The sequence below is a fragment of the Rana temporaria genome, chromosome 2, assembly GCF_905171775.1.
Source record: "Rana temporaria chromosome 2, aRanTem1.1, whole genome shotgun sequence".
Lineage (NCBI taxonomy): Eukaryota > Metazoa > Chordata > Amphibia > Anura > Ranidae > Rana > Rana temporaria.
The window spans coordinates 381,268,795-381,289,595 of NC_053490.1; the positions used below are offsets into that span (position 1 = coordinate 381,268,795).

At 40.5% G+C, this 20,801-nt stretch overlaps 1 protein-coding gene across 3 annotated transcripts in view; it reads left to right on the top strand.

Annotated features, from left to right (window-relative positions):
* NECTIN3 (nectin cell adhesion molecule 3) overlaps positions 1 to 20,801 on the top strand; it is a 160,494-nt gene that overhangs the window by 88,322 nt on the left and 51,371 nt on the right. For all 3 annotated transcript variants that reach the window (XM_040337860.1, XM_040337861.1, XM_040337859.1), the window contains exons 4-5: positions 868 to 985; positions 9,229 to 9,380. In XM_040337860.1, the coding sequence (XP_040193794.1) occupies positions 868 to 985; positions 9,229 to 9,380 (270 nt within the window). The remainder of the gene's footprint in view (positions 1 to 867; positions 986 to 9,228; positions 9,381 to 20,801) is intronic.

Sequence of the window (20,801 nt, forward strand, 5' to 3'; positions counted from 1 at the left end):
TAAAAAAAAAACAACCTTTGGAAAACCACAAATGATGCAAAACCGAAGAAGAGACCATACTAATGAATGAATGAAATCATGAGCAAGTCTCTTGCTGTGGTTGAGTCTGAAGTGGTTGGAAAAAAAAATAAAAAATTAGGTCAACGGGATATTTTACATTTATTTTTTATTTTATTTTTTGCATGTCTGTGTACCATTGGGGAAATTTCCCTTCACTTCTACTTTCAGAGATGCAACAGGAAGTTAGAGAAAATCTCCTAAATGGAGGTCCCTGAAACAAATGTCTCCTTTGTAAGATTTGCTCGATTCACACCTATGCACATTGCATTGCTTTTTGCGGTGCTTGCTGTGTTTTTTTACGTGCGTTTTTACCACGATTTGCGTTTTGCGTTGTTTTTAGCCAGCAATTTTTATTTTTTTACATTTCCTTTAACAACCAGCTATAAACAGGTTAAAAAAAAACCCGCAAAAACGCCGTACTTGCGTTTTGGATGCGGGTCCATTGAATTCTATTACATGCAAAACCCTGCTTTTTGCAGGAAAAAAAGTCCCCGACCCTTTCCAAAAACGCAGAGGCACAAAAAAGCATTGATCTGAACATGTTCCATAGAAAACCATGTTAAAAAAAATTCCCCGCATTTCTGCAAAATGCATCAAAAAACGCATTAGTGTGAACGGAGCCTTCTCTCTTGTTCTGGAGACAATTCTCAAATCTTAATCTTTCACTCACTTTCTCTGAGTGAAAATAGTCACCAGTACGTATAGAGGGTTGAGCAAAGGCAGCAATTAAAACTTTACAGATTCAACCCTTGCCTGCTGTGTCTAAAATCCTAAGAAAAGCCTGATGCATGTATTTATTTTTTCTAGATGCTCCTGAAGTTTCTGTAACAGGTTATGATGGCAATTGGTTCGTTGGCCGTAAAAATGTCCAGCTGAAATGTAATGCTGATGCAAATCCACCGCCTACAGAAATAAAATGGACCAGGTAATTTTATTTATTCTTTAACACCCGAAGATGAGGGTCAACATGATATAGAATTCTTGGGGTGGGGGGTGGGTTTTGGCAATAAATTAAATGCAAAGTGCTCAAAAGCCCAGAAAAAATCCAGGTAGCTCAAAAATTAACTAACTGGCTGCTGTTTTTCAGGCGCTTTAGTGTGACAGCACTCGGGTTTTCACATTGGGATTGCAGATGCAGCTTCTTTCAGGTGCTTTACAGGCGCTTTGTTAACGCTAAAGCTCCTGAAAAACGCCACAGTGTGAAAGGGGTCTAACAGTGTTGCACTGTATTTCTCGATGAGAATACACTGTAACATTATTACATTGTATTTCCTTTTGTTCCTTTCATATTGCAGATCAAAGAAGTGCTCCTTAAAAGTCTACATATCATGTCCTTTTTGTTTACATGTTTAGAAAATCATTTTAGCCTTCCAAAATGCATATATTTTCTGAAAGCAGTCACCCTAGAGAATATTCATGCAGTGGTTTGAGAAATGCAAAATTTTAGTAAACAATACACTAGAGTTGATTTTAGGGCATACAAACGCAATGAATTACCCAATTTTGTGGTAAAATGTAAAAGATAAGGTTGTGCGAGTAAATGGATACCTAGCGTGTTAAAACCTAAAGTGGGGGTTCATCCGAAAAACACATTTTTAACATTAGATTGAGGCTAATTGTGGGAAGCACAATCGGGTTTTTTTTTTTTTTTTTTTTTTAAATCAATGCAGTACATACCGTTTTAGAGATAGATGTTCTCCGCGGCTTCCGGGTATGGTCTGCGGGACTGGGCTTTCCTATTTGATTGACAGCCTTCCGACCGTCGCATACAGCGCGCCACCGAAAGTAGCCGAACGTCGGTGCACAGGCCCCGTATAGAGCCGCACCGACGTTCGGCTTCTTTCGGCAACTCGTGACGCGCTGTATGCGACGGTCGGAAGCCTGTCAATCAAATAGGAACGCCCAGTCCCGAAGATCATACCCAGAAACCGCGGAGAACATCGATCTCTAAAACGGTATGTACTGCATTGATAAAAAAAAAAAACACCCAATTGTGCTTCCCACAATTAGCCTCAATCTAATGTTAAAAAATTTTTTTGGGTGAAACCCTGCTTTAAGGGAAGCTTTAAAAGTCCCTACAGATTAGCAGTTTAGATTTAACTGTGAATAATGTGCCTAGAATTGTTGCTGTCATTCTGGTGATGTGTAACATTTGTAGCACAGTCAACAGTTGTGTGCGTTGGCACCCCCAACGCGTAATTACTTTCATATGTGCATTTTTTTCATTTATTTTTTTACACAGGGGACAAAGTCCCCGATGTGATGCGATTTTTTGGTGACAGACTCTCTTTGATGAGACATGAAAGGTCTAAAAGACCCCCTGATTTCTCACCTCCTCTCCAATAAATTTTGCGGAGTGCAGGTCACCCTCCAATAGATTCTTCCCCGTGCTTGCTGGGCATAGTGACACCTTGGCCCGGAAGTGACGCTGCTTCCAGGTCAGTTACATGTTGCTTCTAGTCAGTGTCAGAAGGATTTGCTGATCTCCCTCCCCTCTACCCAGTTGCATCTGCCATGCTGGTCCTAGGTGTACCAATAGGTGCACAGAGCCCAGGGAACATGTTGGGGGCATGCCCACGTGTTTCCGAGGGGGGGACCTGCAGTTACTAGGGTGTGTGGAAGCCATGCGGCGGCTGCACAGTGCGAAATCGCTTTTATCGGACAGTCGGCTCGTCGGATTTGCACACACTCCCTGTGGCTTTGTAAAAAAAACAAAGCCACGGACACTAAAGTAAACGGGTTGCATTAACCTTGGACGTAAAAAAAAAAAAAAAATTGTGTTTTAGCTATTTTTTTTACTTTTTTTTTTTTTTTTTTTTTTACTTTTTTTAATAATAAAAAAAAAAATATATATATTCCATTTGTAAATAACTTTGCAAGGCTTTGTACAGGAATCAACGTTTTGGCGTCATTAAAACTATAATCCATCAACCACAAATTCTAATAAATTATACTAAATTATAAAATTATAATGTGCCATATAGTGCACAATCTATATATAGTGCAACTTTAAAGAGAAAGTCCATTAATGAATAACATCTTTCAAGTGCTGCTTGCAAACACAGTTTTTGTCTTGTGCAATACTGTCCAAAAAAGTACTCCGTGACAAATTCTATTGATCATAAAATGCTCTTCAAAAAGAGCTCCTGTGTTCAGCAATAAGCCACCACCACATATGGGAACTCAACAGACACGACTGACCCCCTGCTAGAGCAGGTCCATCAGCGCTGTCACCCAGGGGGTTAATCATCCAAGGTTACATCGCTCCTTCCTCTCACCATGGTCAGGGATTTTATAAAATCAGGGGAGATAAAGCACTCCAATTGTGTAAAAAAAGTTATTTAGGAGACTATTTTTCTTTTTAGGCGATAAACATCCATAAGTTATCATGCTCACATTTCCCAAAAACATCCACAATCTAACACTAACCTATCTAGCCCTATAAAGAAGAAATCGGTATACCGACTTTTTGGAAGCCGATCTGGTCCGGTCTCCAGCGGCGGAAGCTCTGCAGAGGACGTGGCCATCAACATCTGGAAAATGAACAGGAAGTGACGTCACTCATAGACTTACTATGAGGCTTCCATCGTCAGCTGTGTCCTCTGCACCCGCCTCCACAGCGAAGCTGCAGATGATAGCTCAGCGTCGGATTGGGTCAGATCGGCTTAAAAAAAAGGTATGTATACTGATTTCTTCTTTACAGGGCTAGATACGTTAGTGTTAGATCGTGGATGTCTGTAGATATAGAGATTTTAGTGTTAAGGTGGACTTATCCTTTAACTGTGCATTCCGCCCTGCACCTGGATCATGCTGCGTTTTTATCATACACTGGCTTCACTATAACAAGCGCAAGCCCTGTTTGTAGCTCCGATCACTTGGGCCTCTCCCCACATCTGGTTGTTCCTGTAAACACTACATAACCCGAGTGCAGGTCAAAAGTATTTCTGAGGGCTCCAACAGACAAAAGTTGCAGGGGGGAAGAACAGAGGTTAGTATTTGTGGGTAAGGAATTTTAGGAGAACTTGTCACTGAGGGGTCAGAGCTCATAGGCTAGCCACACCTCACTCTAAGTATGTTATCATGCTCCTTCATTTTTCATTAAATGCAGAGTACATAGGAGAGAGGGAATATTGAGGTGGAAATAAAAGTGCCCTATTTCATACCCAGTTGTAGGCAAGGAAAGAAAGTAGTCTCTGTCAGGAAATGATTCATACCTCACACACAAAATGTTTGGTAAGCTGCAATATATTACATTTTCGGTTTTGGGTTTAGCCACTAGGCATCCGCACTATAGCCGAATGACGGCTACAGCGTGGACCTGAATTACCAGGAGGCCATCAATAGACGTCCTCCCCTTTGCACACCCCCTGCAGGGTGGGCGCTATGATCACTGAGTCACTGAGACCCAGGTGATCACAGATCCGAGTAAGGGGCCGGTCCCGGACCCTTACCACGTGATCAGCTGTCAGCCAATGACAGCTGATCACGTAATGTAAACAGAGCTCAGTAATCGTTTTTCCTCCTAGCGCTGACAGCGTGAGGAGAAAAAAAGCAGATCACCAGCTTTTGTGTAAGGGACATCGGTCCCCAGTGGAAGAGGCACATCAGCCTCAGTGCCCACAGTGACCACCAGTGCAAAACGGTGCCACCTATCAATGCCCACCAGTGGTGCCAGTCAGTGCCTCAACAGTGCTGCCCACCAGTCTCACCTACCATTGCTGATCAGTGCCCATCACTGCCACCCATCAGTGCCCATCACTGCCACCTATTAGTGCAAATTCTCAGTGCCCACCAGTGCTGCCTTATCGGTGCCCATCAGTGCAGCCTCATCAGCGTACATCAATGAAGGAGAAAAATTACCTGTTTGAATTTTTTTTATAACAAAATATAAAACGGTTTGTTTTTTTGTTTTTTTTAAATCTGTAGTTTACTTTTTTTTTAAAACAAACAATAAAAACCACAGAGGTGATCAAATACCACCAAAAGAAAGCCATTTGTGGGAAAATAAAATTATAAAAATGTTATTTGGGTGCAGTGTTGTATGACCGCGCAATTGTCATTCAAAGAGTGAGAGTGCTGAAAATTGGTCTGGGCAGGAGGGGGGTTTAAGTGCCCAGTAAGCAAGTAGTTAATACCGCTTTAAGCCCCAGTTCACATAGCATGACAAGTTGCACCCCATTAACAGCGTTTCGACTTGGAAAAAGGTTCCTGCACTACTTTGGGATGAATTTAACACGACTTGCATTGACTTCTTTTAAAAAAGTCGTATGCAAGCCGGGATGTCTGCTTCAAAGTCGCGCTAGTGTGAACCGCGCCTAAAAATGGCCTGGGAATGAAGCAGTCTAATACTTGAGTGGTTAAGAATTAGCACCTAAGAACATGGACCTCAAGCAAGGTAAACTGCATTAGCACAACACAGCAAGGCTCATCAAAAGTCAATTAAAAAATCAACTGAGATGGGTGGAAAATTATTGTTCAGTGTTGAGTGTTCAGGTAGCTACAGCTGTTGAATACAGTAGCCGACAATGGCGCTTCCTCCATTCATTCGGTTTACAATGTGACCCCTTTTTTTTCGAGTCCACTGGCAGCCCGAGAGAAATGTTACCATGTATGGCCAGCACTACAATATAGCTTACCCTGTTGTTATAGTTTGTTGCATTTCAGCAGCTATCAGCTTGATGGAAAGCTTTCAGATGATTGACTTTATATTGGGAATCCAATAATTTGTTTTAGCTTTATACACGGGGAAATTTGATTTTTTCATTATGATGACTTCTCTTTTCAGACCACAGTATGACACTGTGTCAAAAATAAAATTTGCAGAACAGATTGTTAATTGAGTTTAATAGTAAATTGGCTCTAATATGATTATATCACAGCTAAAGAGAATGCTTTCTTAGAGTGTGCTCGGCAAAATTAAAATCCAAGATTATTATTTTTTTATGAGTTATTGGAATACTATATGCCTTTGGGGCATTGTTTAGGACAAGTGAGTTATGATGTGTAAATGTTTCTAATCTGTCCCATACTTTAATAAAATATTACCGTATATACTCGAGTATAAGCCGAGTTTTTCAGCACATTTTTTGTGTGCTGAAAATGCCCCCCTCGGCTTATACTCGAGTCACCTTTTTGCGCCTGATCTCCCAGAATTTGTAGAGCCAGTAGCTCCCCTGGACCCCAAACACACATAGCCCCACTCTTCCTCTATAAGTGTGCAAAGATTGTTGTCCGGGGGACTTACGGCCGGGGAGCACCGATATTTCAGTCGGGCACCCCTTCCATACACTCCCATGTTAAACGGTAATTTCTCTGGTAAGTTTGGGGACCCAGTACCAGCTGGCCGTAGGTCCCCTAGACCCGAAACCTGGCACACATGTAGCCCTAGTTCTTCTCTACAGGTGTGCAAATTTTTCTGTCTAGGGGTCCTACGGCCGGGGAGCAATGATTTTTTAAAGCCAGGCACCTCTTCTATATACTCTCATGTTAAACGTAAGTCTAGTCATGGGCACAGTGAGGCATGCAGATGGACACCCTAGGCTTATACTCGAGTCAATACGTTTTCCCATTTTTTTGTGGTAAAATTAGGTGCCTCGGCTTATATTCAAAAAGATACTTGGTGGGCACACCCTAAAAATGCTATACATCTAAGCTGGTGCTGCTATAAGACCAAATACAGTACAAAACAGATTATAGCGCACACATGCAAAAATGACATTTATCCTGCAAGGCTAGTTAAAGACACCTGAACATATTCAAAAATACGGGGGTTTGGTCACACTATATAGTCATATAGTGCTAAGCCCACTTACTGCGACAAAGTACCCCGAATTAGTGGGTCCTACCCTAGTAATCGAATGAAAGAACCTGGGTCTCAACCATGGGAGATAAACTCCTCTATGTGGGAGAACTGAAGGGATTCTTCGGCTTATATTCAGTCGGCTTATACTGGAGTATATACGGTAATCTTTTCTCCTTGTTTGTCTTCAAACTCCTCCATTCACCAGTTAAAATTATACCTGCAAGCTACGAACACATAATAACTTTAGTGATTAAATCTGACTGTTCCAAACAGTGATATGTACTTTATATAGATTCCATTACAGGAGAATTTTAAGGTTATAATTGAAAATGGCAAACAGGCAGAACATTTAATTCTGAAGAGATATGCTTTGTCTCTTCTGCATTAAAGTTGCTTACCTGACTGTCTGCCCTTGTACAGTGAGCCGCGTAAGCACAGCTCACTATTCAGATTCAGCATTGCCGAATTTGTACAAACTTCAATGCATGTGTGGGAGTGATGTCATCCCCGCCTGGCCAGTAGCGGGCGGCAGTCAAGACACTCGGAGGCTGCCCACCCTAGGATGTCAGTGGCCAAGCGGGGAGTTCAGGTACACCACATCACTGCAGCCAAGGTGAGTATAGTTCTGTTTTAAGGCTTGCTGACATACTGGTAGCTAGTAAATGATAACATGCAAACACAACATGGAAATACAAATTTAACGGCTAAAGAATACTTATCCTAAAATGAAAAAGGTGATTTGTTACAGTGAAATAAGATGGCAGGTACAGAGGGAGATAATGATTACTACAGTAGACTTGTCATAGATAAACTTTTGCAACAAAAAAACTTCCCCTAATACTGAAGTATTCACTGCCCTGCTGCATGTGCCATTCGCAGAAAGCTTTACATTTTTCTCAGGGAATGCAAGGGGTTCGCTATTTGGACAAGATGAAGAAACATGATGTTGCCCTCCCAATCATCTCATCCAATCCTAAAATGTCCTGCATTAAATGAGAAAAATGCAGGACATTCTGTGAATGGTGCCCATGCCAAGTTAGCAAGCCCCTGTAGTTACTATGCAGCAGGGCAGCTGTTCAGAGTAGGACCCAGAGGACAGCCGCGATCATATTGCAGTAGCAGTAGTAGTTGCTATTAGTTAAATCTTATTATGTCTTGTTAAATCTAGGGGGTAAAGAAAAAAGGCTGTACTTTTTTCTTCTCTTGAATGCTCTGGGTTTTGGGCAACACTTGCATACAAATGCAGAACGATTGGTTCTGTATTTTACATTATGACAATAACCAATGACTGTTGGCCAGTCACACAGTATGGAGAAAGGCTGCTGGAGCGAGAAAATAAATGGGTATTACATCTTACTCTCCAACACCTAGGTTGCATGAGCATTTAACTCTTGTAGTGTATAGATGCCCCACTGCAAGGGTATTTTTTTTTCTGGTGCCTGAAATTGGGCTTTATTATACTGCCGTCTGTCAGTTGTTGGATGCATTTGTTTTCTTTTTTTGAGCCAAATACAAATGGAGATGGAGAGTTGTTTGTAATCCAGATCAGGAGAGTCGCCTAGTGTACCAGCGCTGCTCCTCTATAGATACAGTTTAGTGAGTTGGCAATTGTAATCCTAGCTCAAGTAGTATGTTAATAGCAGGATCGGCTAGTCAACGTAAAGAAAAAGGCCTGAAAAATAGAACTAATGCAGCCACCATGTCCAGGGACTGGTACACTGCAGTGTTTTACAACTTTGTTCTTGGGTTTTGAACTTTAATTCTTATTGGCTAATATAACTTTTTGAAGATGCAAGCTTTCAGGATGCCTTGGATCCCTTCTTTAGACAATTGTATAAAGCCTAACGAAGGGACCAAAGTCCTCTCAGAAGCTTGCATTTTTATTAACTTGTGTTAGCCAAAAAGGTTATCCCTTCAATTCTATACTTTTGTATTATTCAACGGCTAACATGGTACATTACTTTTCTACTGAACTTTAGCCTTTAAAATATTCAACACTTAAAGGAGGAGTAAAGGTTTGTTCATTATTTTACAATATTATACTTGCCTAGGTGGATGCAGCATCTGTCCCCCGGCGTCTCTGCACTGAGAACTGAGCCATTGAACATCGCTGATGGCTTGGTTCTCTGGGCTACTTTCATCTTTAAATAAATTTTTTTTTTTTCCTGAACATTTTTTTTTCTAATGTGATTAAAACAGCAGAATTAGTGACCACTCCATTAAGTTATTTATTCATTGCACATACTGTACCAGCATAATTTTGATTTTAAGTGTATTAAATGATATTTTGAACCGTCCACTAAAATGTTTGCCAAAGTCTTTATATAATGTGTTTTTTTTTTTTTTTGTTTTTTTTTTTAATACAGGTTAGATGGGGTCTGGCCTGAAGGCTTGTTGTCTGTCAATAATACACTATTTTTCAACTACCCTGTTACTCACAATGTTTCTGGGATATATGTGTGCAGAGTGACCAATGCCCTAGGTCAGAAAAGTGACCAAAAGATCATCACTGTTTTGGGTGAGTTGATTTATTTATTTATTATGTTGGCAATATTTATACCCCATATTTCTATAGCACATGCATACTATGCAGCCATTTAGAGAGTGGTTGTGGGAAGAAACATGGAACCCTAAGAAGATAATGTCATTGGTGGCAGTCAAAGCTTGGAAACATTGCTTTATGTTCCTGCCTGAGCTAGGGCTTCTTCTGATTGATAGTCTAAATTGGGACTTCTGGCAATTATCGCCTTTTATGTGAACTATTTTTGTGTTGAGAGCTCATTCCTACCTTGGCATTGTGTTATCCCTTCATAGATTAATGCACATTAAATTTAAGACCGTCTGTTTAAATGAATGCCAAACCACCCAAGAAAATGGACATGCACTAATTTTGGCAATGCAGTGCACCACAACGATCAGTAGTAAGTTACTGTGCAATACAATGTACTGCAAATGGTGTGTTAGAGTGCCATTTAAAATAAATGACTCCAACGCGTTACACACCACACTGGAAGGTTGTGAGTGGGCACAGAGCCAGTACAGTATGTAGTTATTCTGAAACTCTGCATGAGGCAACGTCAAACTGAATCACAGCTTCTACATATATTCACATCTACATTTGTAATCAGTGTGTGCCTTGTTTTTACAATATAGCAGGAAGTAAATTGGATTGTATTTTGGTGTTTTTTGTAGTACTATGCAACTGCCCTGGGGTTTAAAATTATGAACCTAAATCAAAATACAGAATAGCATAGTAATCCCTACTGACCTTATGAAGGTGTTCTGCTCCCAGCTCCAGTGAGTGCTGTCCTGCATTGTCTACAAGCCAAAGACCAAAATTCACTGCAAAGTTTATTATCTTAAATCAAATAAAGAATACAGTGCCTTGAAAGTATACATACCCCTTAAAATTTTCCCCATTTTTTTTTTTCACGCTGCAACCAAAAACGTAAATTTATTTTATTGGGATTTTATGTGATCCAACAACACAAAGTGACACATAACGGTGAAGTGGAAGGAAAATGATAAATGGTTTTAATTTTTTTTAACAAATATGTGAAAAGTATGGCGTGCATTTGTATTCAACCCCCCTGAGTCAATACTTTGTAGAACCACCTTTCCCTGCAATACAGCTGCAAGTCTTTTTGGGTATGTCTCTACCAGTTTTACACATCTAGAGAGTGGTGTTTTTGCCCATTCTTCTTTCCAAATCAGCTCAAGCTCTGTCAGACTGAATGGAGAGCATCTGTGAACAGCAATTTTCAAGTCTTGCCACAGATTCTAAACATGAATATGCTTTGATCTAAACCATTCCATTGTAGCTCTGGCTGTATGTTTAGGGTCGTTGTTCTACTGGAAGGTGAACCTCCGTCTAAAGTCTTTTGCAGGCTCTTAACATGTTTTCTTCTAAGATTGCCCTGTATTTGGCTCATTCCATATTCCCATTAACTCTGACCAGCTTCCCTGTGCCTGCCGAAAAGCATCCCCACAACATGATGTTGCCACCACCATGTTTCACGGTGGGAATGGTATGTTCAGGGTTATGTGCAGTGTTAGTTTTCCACCACACATAGCATTTTGCTTTTAATCCAAAAAATGCAATTTTGGTCTCATCTGACCAGAGCATCTTCTTCCACATGTTTGCTGTGTCCCCCACATGGCTTCTCGCAAACTGCTAAGGGGACTTCTTATGGCTTCCTTTCAATATTGGCTTTCGTTTTGCCACTCTTCCATAAAGGCCAGATTTGTGGAGTGCACGACTAATAGTTGTCCTGTGGACTGATTCTCCCACCTGAGCTGTGGATCTCTGCAGCTCCACCAGAGTTACCATTGACCTCTTGGCTGCTTCTCTGATTAATGCTCTCCTTGCCCGGCCTGTTAGTTTAGGTGGACGCCCATGTCTTGGTAGGTTTGCAGTTGCACCATACTCTTTCCATTTTCAGATGATAGATTGAACAGTGCTCCATGAGATGTTCAAAGCTTGGTGTAACGGGAGGGCTGTGGGACCCAGAAGCTCTTAGAAAGCATGAGCCAGAAACTAATGGACAGTCAGAATATATCTTGGACTACCTGAGATGGGACTATTATGTAATTATTATCCACAATATATTCCAGGATATCTGTAAGAACTATTTACAGGTTGTTGATTCTGAACTCAACGGGTTAATTGTAAGAGTGATTCATTCATAATGTGGGGACACATACTGTTAGGTGTTAATGTCGTCTGTTGTGATGTAAATCTGTGTGTCTCGTTATTGGGGTTGGAGTGTCGATAGCTGTCAAGAGCTGTAGCTCGGGAATGGAATATCTTAAACAGCTTTAACCCCTGTCCCATTTGGGGTTTCCGTTACACTTGGGATATTTTTTTGTAACCTAACCCTGCTTTAAACGTCTCCACAACTTTATCCCTAACCTGTCTGAAGTGTTCCTTGCTCTCATGATGCTGTTTGTTCACCTAAGGTTCTCTAACAAACCTCTGAGGACTTTACAGAACAGCTGTATTTATACTGAGATTAAATTACCCATAGGTGGACTCCATTTACTAATTAGGTGACTTCTGAAGGCAATTGGTTCCACTAGATTTTAGTTGTGTGTATCAGAGTAAAGGGGGCTGAATACAAATGCACGCCACACTTTTCAGGTATTTATTTGTAAAAGGTTTGAAAACCATTTATCATTTTCCTTCCACTTCACAATTATGTGCCACTTTATGTTGGCCTATCACATACAAATCTCATTAAAATGTATTTACGTTTTTGGTTGTAACATGGCCAAATGTGGAAAATGTCAAGGGGTATGAATACTTTTTCAGAGCACTGTATATAATTTGCAGTGCTGCAGATACCAAAATGACATATCCCAAATACAATGTGAATCATAAATTTTACAGGCACAATCTGTGTGCTAATAAACACAAAACAAACATATGCACTATTCATGTATGACACTACCTTGTGCAATTGTGAATAAAAGCCAAAAAGCCCACTAATTTAAAGTCTTTTGTATTCATTACTTTGTGCTCCACAATTTCAATACCATGCGTGTGAATCTTTCACCAATCACACCAGACGCATCTTGACGTTTGACCTATAAATGTTAAGTTAGGATGCACCTTCCCCGTTAAAGGGCATATGGATCTTTTATGCCTGTCTGCTGAAGTCGTATATTGCCCTTTACCCTCCAGACTTATCTTGTTTTCCTTGGTGTCTGATGTTTCCTCCACATATACTACAGGTAAAAGCGTGTATACTTCTTACTTAACAATGGAACTCGGCAACCATGCTTTGGACAAAACCGTACTTCTGGGACTAAAATGATATCATTTATGCCTCCCTAAAGCATTGCATCACGCCCATATAACTTTCTCAAAGGGTGGAGCAACACACAAGCTTTTATATATAGTGTGCCAGTGTTGTGCACATTTTAAAGTGGAGTTTCACCCAAAAATCTAACTTTCGCTTTTTGGAATCCCCCCCCCTCCGGTGTCACATTTGTCACCTTTTAGGGGGGAGAATGGAGAAGATACCTGTGTAATACAGGTATTTGCTCCCACTTCTGGGCATACATCACCGCGCATGGTGGTCGCGTTGACCTACGTCATGTCCGGCATCTGCCCCCCGCTGTCTTCTTGGAGACACACAGATCCCAGAAGACAGCAGGGACCCGTGGAAATGCGCAGCGCGACTCGCGCTTGCGCAGTAGGGAACCAGCAAGGCTTCCCTTCTTGATTCCCTTAGCGAAGATGGCAGCGGCAGCACCCGAGAGCCGAACGACAGATCTACTTCGGCTGCCGATATCACAGGCGCCCTGGACAAGTAAGTGTCCATATATTAAGTCAGCAGCTTCAGTATTTGTAGCTGCTGACTTTAAATATATTTATTTTTTTCGGTGGACCTCTGCTTTAAGTAAATTTGTGATTTTGAAACCGAAAACACTGATGCCTTTTTTTTTTTTTTTTTTCTTCTAAGATTCTATTGTGGGAAAGGTCAAAGAGTAATATAATGGAATGCATTTTGGTATATGTGGTGGCAACATCAGAAGGGTAAAGGGCTAAATACAACTACAACCATAGGACTATGTGATAAACAAAATGAAAATAAGCTCCTGCGCACGGGTGGATTGTCCAGAGTTGTTCAATATTCCACATGGAACACACCAACAGTGTCAAAAACCGGTGACAAAAAGCCTTGCTGCCCTTCGTGGACGGGGAATGTCCTAGTAGAAAACAAAAAGCAAAGAAAGAAAGGCGCACCAGCCTAGTGTGTTACCGTTGACAGGTTTAATAAAATAAAATGATAGTAGAAAACTACTCACAAAAGAACTGAAATGGTAAGCTTATCAGCAACGTTGTGGTGGATACCCCTCGAACCGCACTCCAAAATAGGGGGGATGTAGAGGTGTGTCACTGCCGGCTGACGCGTTTCGAGGCGTCAAGGACCTCTTCTTCAGAGCACTTGACTGCTGAGCTCTAATGAAGAGGTCCTTGACACCTCGAAACGCGTCAGCCAGCAGTGACACACCTCTACATCCCCCCTATTTTGGAGTGCGGTTCGAGGGGTATCCACCACAACGTTGCTGATAAGCTTACCATTTCAGTTCTCTTGCGAGTAGTTTTCTACTATCATTTATATATTAAACCTGACAACGGTAACACACTAGGCTGGTGCGCCTTTCTTTCTTTGCTTTTTATAGGGCTATGTGACCCAACATGTATAAGGGACTGATAAAGCTTGTGTTTCCCAAACAAATGTGTGTTGCCTACTTTCTTCTTAAATATTCACCTTTAAAGTTTCAGTATGGTGTGCCCCAAGAAACATATAAAAACAATATAATATAGTATATCCAAAACACCATGTAAGTAATGTCGCCTATAATCTTATGCTCACATATATGAACAAGTGTATACTGTGCATCACCCAGTGCTCTCGTCACGTTTGCATCCACATACCCAAATACCTTTACCAAACTACTAATCCTTCTGAGCTTTCATCAATAAATTTCCTTCTTCCTCCACTTCACCCAAACCTTCTCCTAATTGATTAATCCTCCAAAGTATGTGTATATATATATATATATATATATATATATATATATATATATATATATATATATATATATATATATATATATATATATATATACAGGGAGTGCAGAATTATTAGGCAAGTTGTATTTTTGAGGATTAATTGTATTATTGAACAACAACCATGTTCTCAATGAACCCAAAAAACTCATTAATATCAAAGCTGAATATTTTTGGAAGTAGTTTTTAGTTTGTTTTTAGTTTTAGTTATTTTAGGGGGATATCTGTGTGTGCAGGTGACTATTACTGTGCATAATTATTAGGCAACTTAACAAAAAAAAAATATATACCCATTTCAATTATTTATTTTTACCAGTGAAACCAATATAACATCTCAACATTCACAAATATACATTTCTGACATTCAAAAACAAATCAGTGACCAATATAGCCACCTTTCTTTGCAAGGACACTCAAAAGCCTGCCATCCATGGATTCTGTCAGTGTTTTGATCTGTTCACCATCAACATTGCGTGCAGCAGCAACCACAGCCTCCCAGACACTGTTCAGAGAGGTGTACTGTTTTCCCTCCTTGTAAATCTCGCATTTGATGATGGACCACAGGTTCTCAATGGGGTTCAGATCAGGTGAACAAGGAGGCCATGTCATTAGTTTTTCTTCTTTTATACCCTTTCTTGCCAGCCACGCTGTGGAGTACTTGGACGCGTGTGATGGAGCATTATCCTGCATGAAAATCATGTTTTTCTTGAAGGATGCAGACTTCTTCCTGTACCACTGCTTGAAGAAGGTGTCTTCCAGAAACTGGCAGTAGGACTGGGAGTTGAGCTTGACTCCATCCTCAACCCGAAAAGGCCCCACAAGCTCATCTTTGATGATACCAGCCCAAACCAGTACTCCACCTCCACCTTGCTGGCGTCTGAGTCGGACTGGAGCTCTCTGCCCTTTACCAATCCAGCCACGGGCCCATCCATCTGGCCCATCAAGACTCACTCTCATTTCATCAGTCCATAAAACCTTAGAAAAATCAGTCTTGAGATATTTCTTGGCCGAGTCTTGACGTTTCAGCTTGTGTGTCTTGTTCAGTGGTGGTCGTCTTTCAGCCTTTCTTACCTTGGCCATGTCTCTGAGTATTGCACACCTTGTGCTTTTGGGCACTCCAGTGATGTTGCAGCTCTGAAATATGGCCAAACTGGTGGCAAGTGGCATCTTGGCAGCTGCACGCTTGACTTTTCTCAGTTCATGGGCAGTTATTTTGCGCCTTGGTTTTTCCACACGCTTCTTGCAACCCTGTTGACTTTTTTGAATGAAGCGCTTGATTGTTCGATGATCAGCTTCAGAAGCTTTGCAATTTTAAGAGTGCTGCATCCCTCTGCAAGATATCTCACTATTTTTGACTTTTCTGAGCCTGTCAAGTCCTTCTTTTGACCCATTTTGCCAAAGGAAAGGAAGTTGCCTAATAATTATGCACACCTGATATAGGGTGTTGATGTCATTAGACCACACCCCTTCTCATTACAGAGATGCACATCACCTAATATGCTTAATTGGTAGTAGGCTTTCGAGCCTATACAGCTTGGAGTAAGACAACATGCATAAAGAGGATGATGTGGTCAAAATACTCATTTGCCTAATAATTCTGCACTCCCTGTATATGTGTGTGTGTGTGTGTGTGTGTGTGTGTGTATATATATATATATATATATATATATATATATATATAAATTGTTTTTGACTAATACTTTGCGTTTATTAGCACACAGACTGTGTTTGTAAAATTTGTGATTTACATTGTTTGGTATATGTAATTATGTAATGTTGGTATCTGCAGCGCTGCAATCATATATTCAGTATGTAGTTGGCGATGTGTGGGAGCACATATGGTTGTGGGCAGCAGAAGTGGCTATCTGGTTACAAAGATTGTGCATGGGTTTGTTCACTTTAATAGTTATCAAATTAAACAACTGCTTTTTTTCGGAAATTAGTCAAAGTACCGTACGTGTAAATGCTAACAATAAAATGTTTGATTTACATTTGGTCTGTTATAATAAATACTTTCCATAGTATATTTATCTGTTCAAGTGCAAAAACAAAATACTGTGAGCTGATGACCTCTTCCTCCACTATTTGCTTGTGGACTGTAATCAGTTAGCATTGTTCCCCGCCATCTCAGTGGACTACAGAACACTGCCCACTGTTATGGAGAAGAAAGGGTGGTGTCATGTATAGTCCTAACTCACTCCTTGACCTAGGGTGACAATGCTGTTCAGTATCATTGTCACCTTAGGACAGGAAGTGAGTTAATGGCAGGGTTATCAGGTTAAGGCTAGGTTCACACTGGTGGTTTCCCCCCATCCAATTTGCATGACAGGAGATTGTGACTGGCTCTATACGGCGTCGGTTCACACATGTTAGGAGTGGCTGCAGAGCGCATTGCACAGGGGTACTGTGCGTCTTTGACGCCATTTCCAGTCTGAATTCAGGCAAAAATTCTGCCTGATTCATTCCTGAAACGGAGAACAGGGACACACCGGACCTCTGATGTCAGCCGCATCCGTGTTTAGTGTGAACTCAGCCTGAAATAAAGGCAACCACCACATGGTTAGCTGCAATACTATCAACTTTTGTTCTCGAGTTTAAATACCTTTTTAAATTTTGATTTGAAACTCATGTGACGATCGTTTGTATACTATACAATGACATTTTTTCCACAATTAACAATTTTTCGTTTCACCCCCTGAAAAAAAGGTAAATGGGTGGGTTTAAGGGGGTTTACTGAATATTTTGTTTTTGGTAATGGAACACTTTATAGTGAACTCTTGAAAATACTTCCTTATTCTTTCATGTTATCCTGTTGCGGTTTCCTACCCACACTATCCCTTGGGGCATTTCCTTTTTCTGAATTCTTGAAAATAGGGCATTTCTTTACATTGCTCCATTGCATATTTCAATGTTTTTGACTTTAAATGACTGGTTATCAGTTGTCACTAATTTACATGTATGCACTGGCAACTTCAGAATGAGCATGTCCAACATCTGACTGATCTTTTGGTTTCTTACCATGATGGGCAACAAAATGGTAGTCATCATTTTGCTTCACAGAAACTATAAATTGGATGGCAAAATTACCAAGTAACAGAAAGAGAAATGCAAAGGCTGACCTGCAACCCTCTGATTTCATGTTGCCACTGCGTGTCTTGTGTAGGTCCCTTAAGGGACAGAGCAATATAAAATATACAGTCATGGCCGAAATTGTTGTCACCCCAGAATTTTTTTCAGAAAATCAAGTATTTCTCACAGAAAAGTATTGCAGTAACACATGTTTTGCTATACACAGCTTTATTCCTTTTGTGTGTATTGAAACAAAACAAAAAAAGGAGGAAAAAATAAAATTGGACATACTGTCACACAAAACTCCAAAAATGGGCTGGTCAAAATTTTTGGCACCCTTATAGTTAATATTTGGTTGCACACCCTTTGGAAAAAATAACTGAAATCAGCTTCCTATAACCACTTGCACATCTCACACAGAATTTTGGACCACTTCCTTTGCAAACTGCTCCAGGTCTCTCTTATTGGAAGGGTGCCTTTTCTCAACAGCAATTTTAACTCTCCACAGGTGTTCAATGGGATTTAGATCCGGACTCATTGCTGGCCACTTTAGAACTCTCCAGTGTTTTTGTTGCCATCCATTTCTGGGTGCTTTTTGACGTATGTTTGGGGTCATTGTCCTGCCGGAAGACCCAATATCTCAAACACTAACCCAGCTTTCTGACACTGGGCTCTACAGTGCTACCCAAAATCCTTTGGTAATCCTCAGATTTCATGATACCTTGCACAAATTCAAGGCACCCAGTGCCAGAGGCAGCAAAACAACCCCAAAACATCATTGAACCTCCACCATATTTCACTGTAGGTACCATGTTCTTTTCTTTGTAGGCCTCATTCTGTTTTTGGTAAACAGTAGAATAAGGTGCTTTACCAAAAAGCTCTATGTTGGTCTCATCTGTCCTCAAGATGTTTCCCAGAAGGATTTTGGCTTACTCAAGTACATTTTGGCAAACTGTAGTCTTGCTTTTTATTGCCTCTGTGTCAGCAGTGGGGTCCTCCCTGGTCTCCTGCCATAGCGTTTCATTTCACTTAAATGTCGACGGATAGTTTGCGTTGGCACTGATGCTCCCTGAGCCTGCAGGACAGCTTGAATTTCTTTGGAACTTGTTTGGGGCGGCTTATCCACCATCCGGACTATCCTGCTTTGCAACCTTTCATCAATTTTTCTCTTCCGTCCATGCCCAGAGAGGTTAGCTACAGTGCCATGGGTTGCAAACTTCTTGATAATGTTGAGCACTGTGGACAAAGGCAAATCTAGATTTCTGGAGTTGGACTTGTAACCTTGAGATTGTTAATATTTTTCCACAATTTTGGTTCTCAAGTCCACGGACAGTTCTCTTCTCCTCTTTCTGTTGTCCATGCTTAGTGTGGCACACACAATGCAAAGACTAAGTGAACTTCTCTCCTCTTTATCTGCTTTCAGGTGTGCTTTTTATATTGCCCACACGTGTAACTTGCCCCAGGTGAGTTTAAAGGAGCATCACATGCTTGAAACAATCTTAATGATCCACAATTTTAAAAGGGTGCCAAGATTTTTGACCAGTTTTGTGTGACATTATGTCCAATTTGCTTTTTTTTCCTCCCTTTTTTTGATTTGTTCCATTACACACAAAGGGAATAAACACGTGTATAGCAAAACATGTGTTGCTGCAATACTTTTCTGCGAGAAATACTTGATTTTCTGGCAACATTTCTGGGGTGCCAACAATTTCTGCCATGACTATAGTGGTAGTTCTTTAGAACAAACCAGCACTATGGGCAGTGCTGGAAACTGGTTCCATCTGTTTTCTTAGCATCATTAGGTGTCCCCTGGCTCACTCAAGCTCCTTCGCAAATACCAACTTTTTAACCAAAACTGCTACCATGGACCAGTTCCTGAACCTGGTGTTAAGTTGCTTAAGCTTTGGGCAGTGACACGGTACCCTGGTGCTTGAGGTTTCTAAGAAGGGAGTAGTTTGCTTTTAAGGTTTACTCTTCCACTTTTATGATCTCCCTAGTATCCAGGAGGGACTTTAGTTTGGAAGTGCCGGTCTTAAAATTTTCTTTTTTTTTGTTTTTTTTACACACTATGACATTACTGCTATGGTTTTCTTGCTGGCGCCTTGCTATCCATGGCTTAGCAGATTGTCCTAACAGCATTATGAGAACTATAACTTCAGCTATTTTAACTGTTTAATGCACTGGTCATTGTGTGGCTGGAGAAAGATGCAGTCTGGAATTGTTCCCAGTAGAGGGGACGTAAAATGAGATTATCTTTAATGCACTCTCAGTTGTAATTAAAATAGCATTTAATTCTGAGATAAAATTAGAACACTGGTCCATGAATAAATGTGAATATGTCACTGTCTCCTGAAAGTCTCAATTATTTAGCAGTATATTCATGGCATGCTTGTAATATAATCTCACATGCTTCTCTTGTAACATTAGAAAGATTACATTATAACATGGCCTCTCTGTCAGTATCCATTTCCCATATTCTAGTATATATATATATATAAAAGGTACTACAGCGCTAATATGATCAAATAAAGAAAAAAACAACAACAACAAAAATAACCAAATGATAAAGCTGCATACATAAAAAAAAGGTGCTAAACCAGTGAAAAAAATTGAATAAAATAGGATGAATGCGCTAAATCAACCCTTGCTATTGTACAGTACACATCAAGTGTGTGTGTGTGTGTGTGTGTGTGTGTGTGTGTGTGTGTATGTGTATATGTATATGTATATGTGTGTGTATGTGTATGTGTATATGTATATGTATATGTGTGTGTATATATATATATATATATATATAATATAGTGTGTGTGTAAACACTCAGATGTTCAAATGAAACAAAAACAAAAAAGTCCACAAACATATATAAAGTGCACTTGTGCATCAGTGCAAACATGACTAGACCCACGACTAAGTGACGTGACCAGTGACGATGCTAGTGACGCGATCAACGGAACTACATCCGCATGAGGAGATCGCCGCACTGAGCTGTATCTACAGGCTGTCTATGTGCAGAGGATTCGTGAGTGTGGTTTCTCTAATCGGTCCACAATCTGTTTTTTTCTCGGCCATACTACACTATGAGCATTCTCCTTTGTTTTTTTCTTCTCTCACCCTCTCTATGAGCTGGATTTCTGAATCGGCAAGTGGCAGTATTGGACTGTGGATGGGAGGTATGGTGAAGTGCTGAGCATATCGCAGGTGCTCCCTATTATTTAGTCAGTCTACATGCTGGAACTGTAAATGATTAGTTTCTTGCTGCTTTTACCTGGTGTTTTTCACTTCACAGT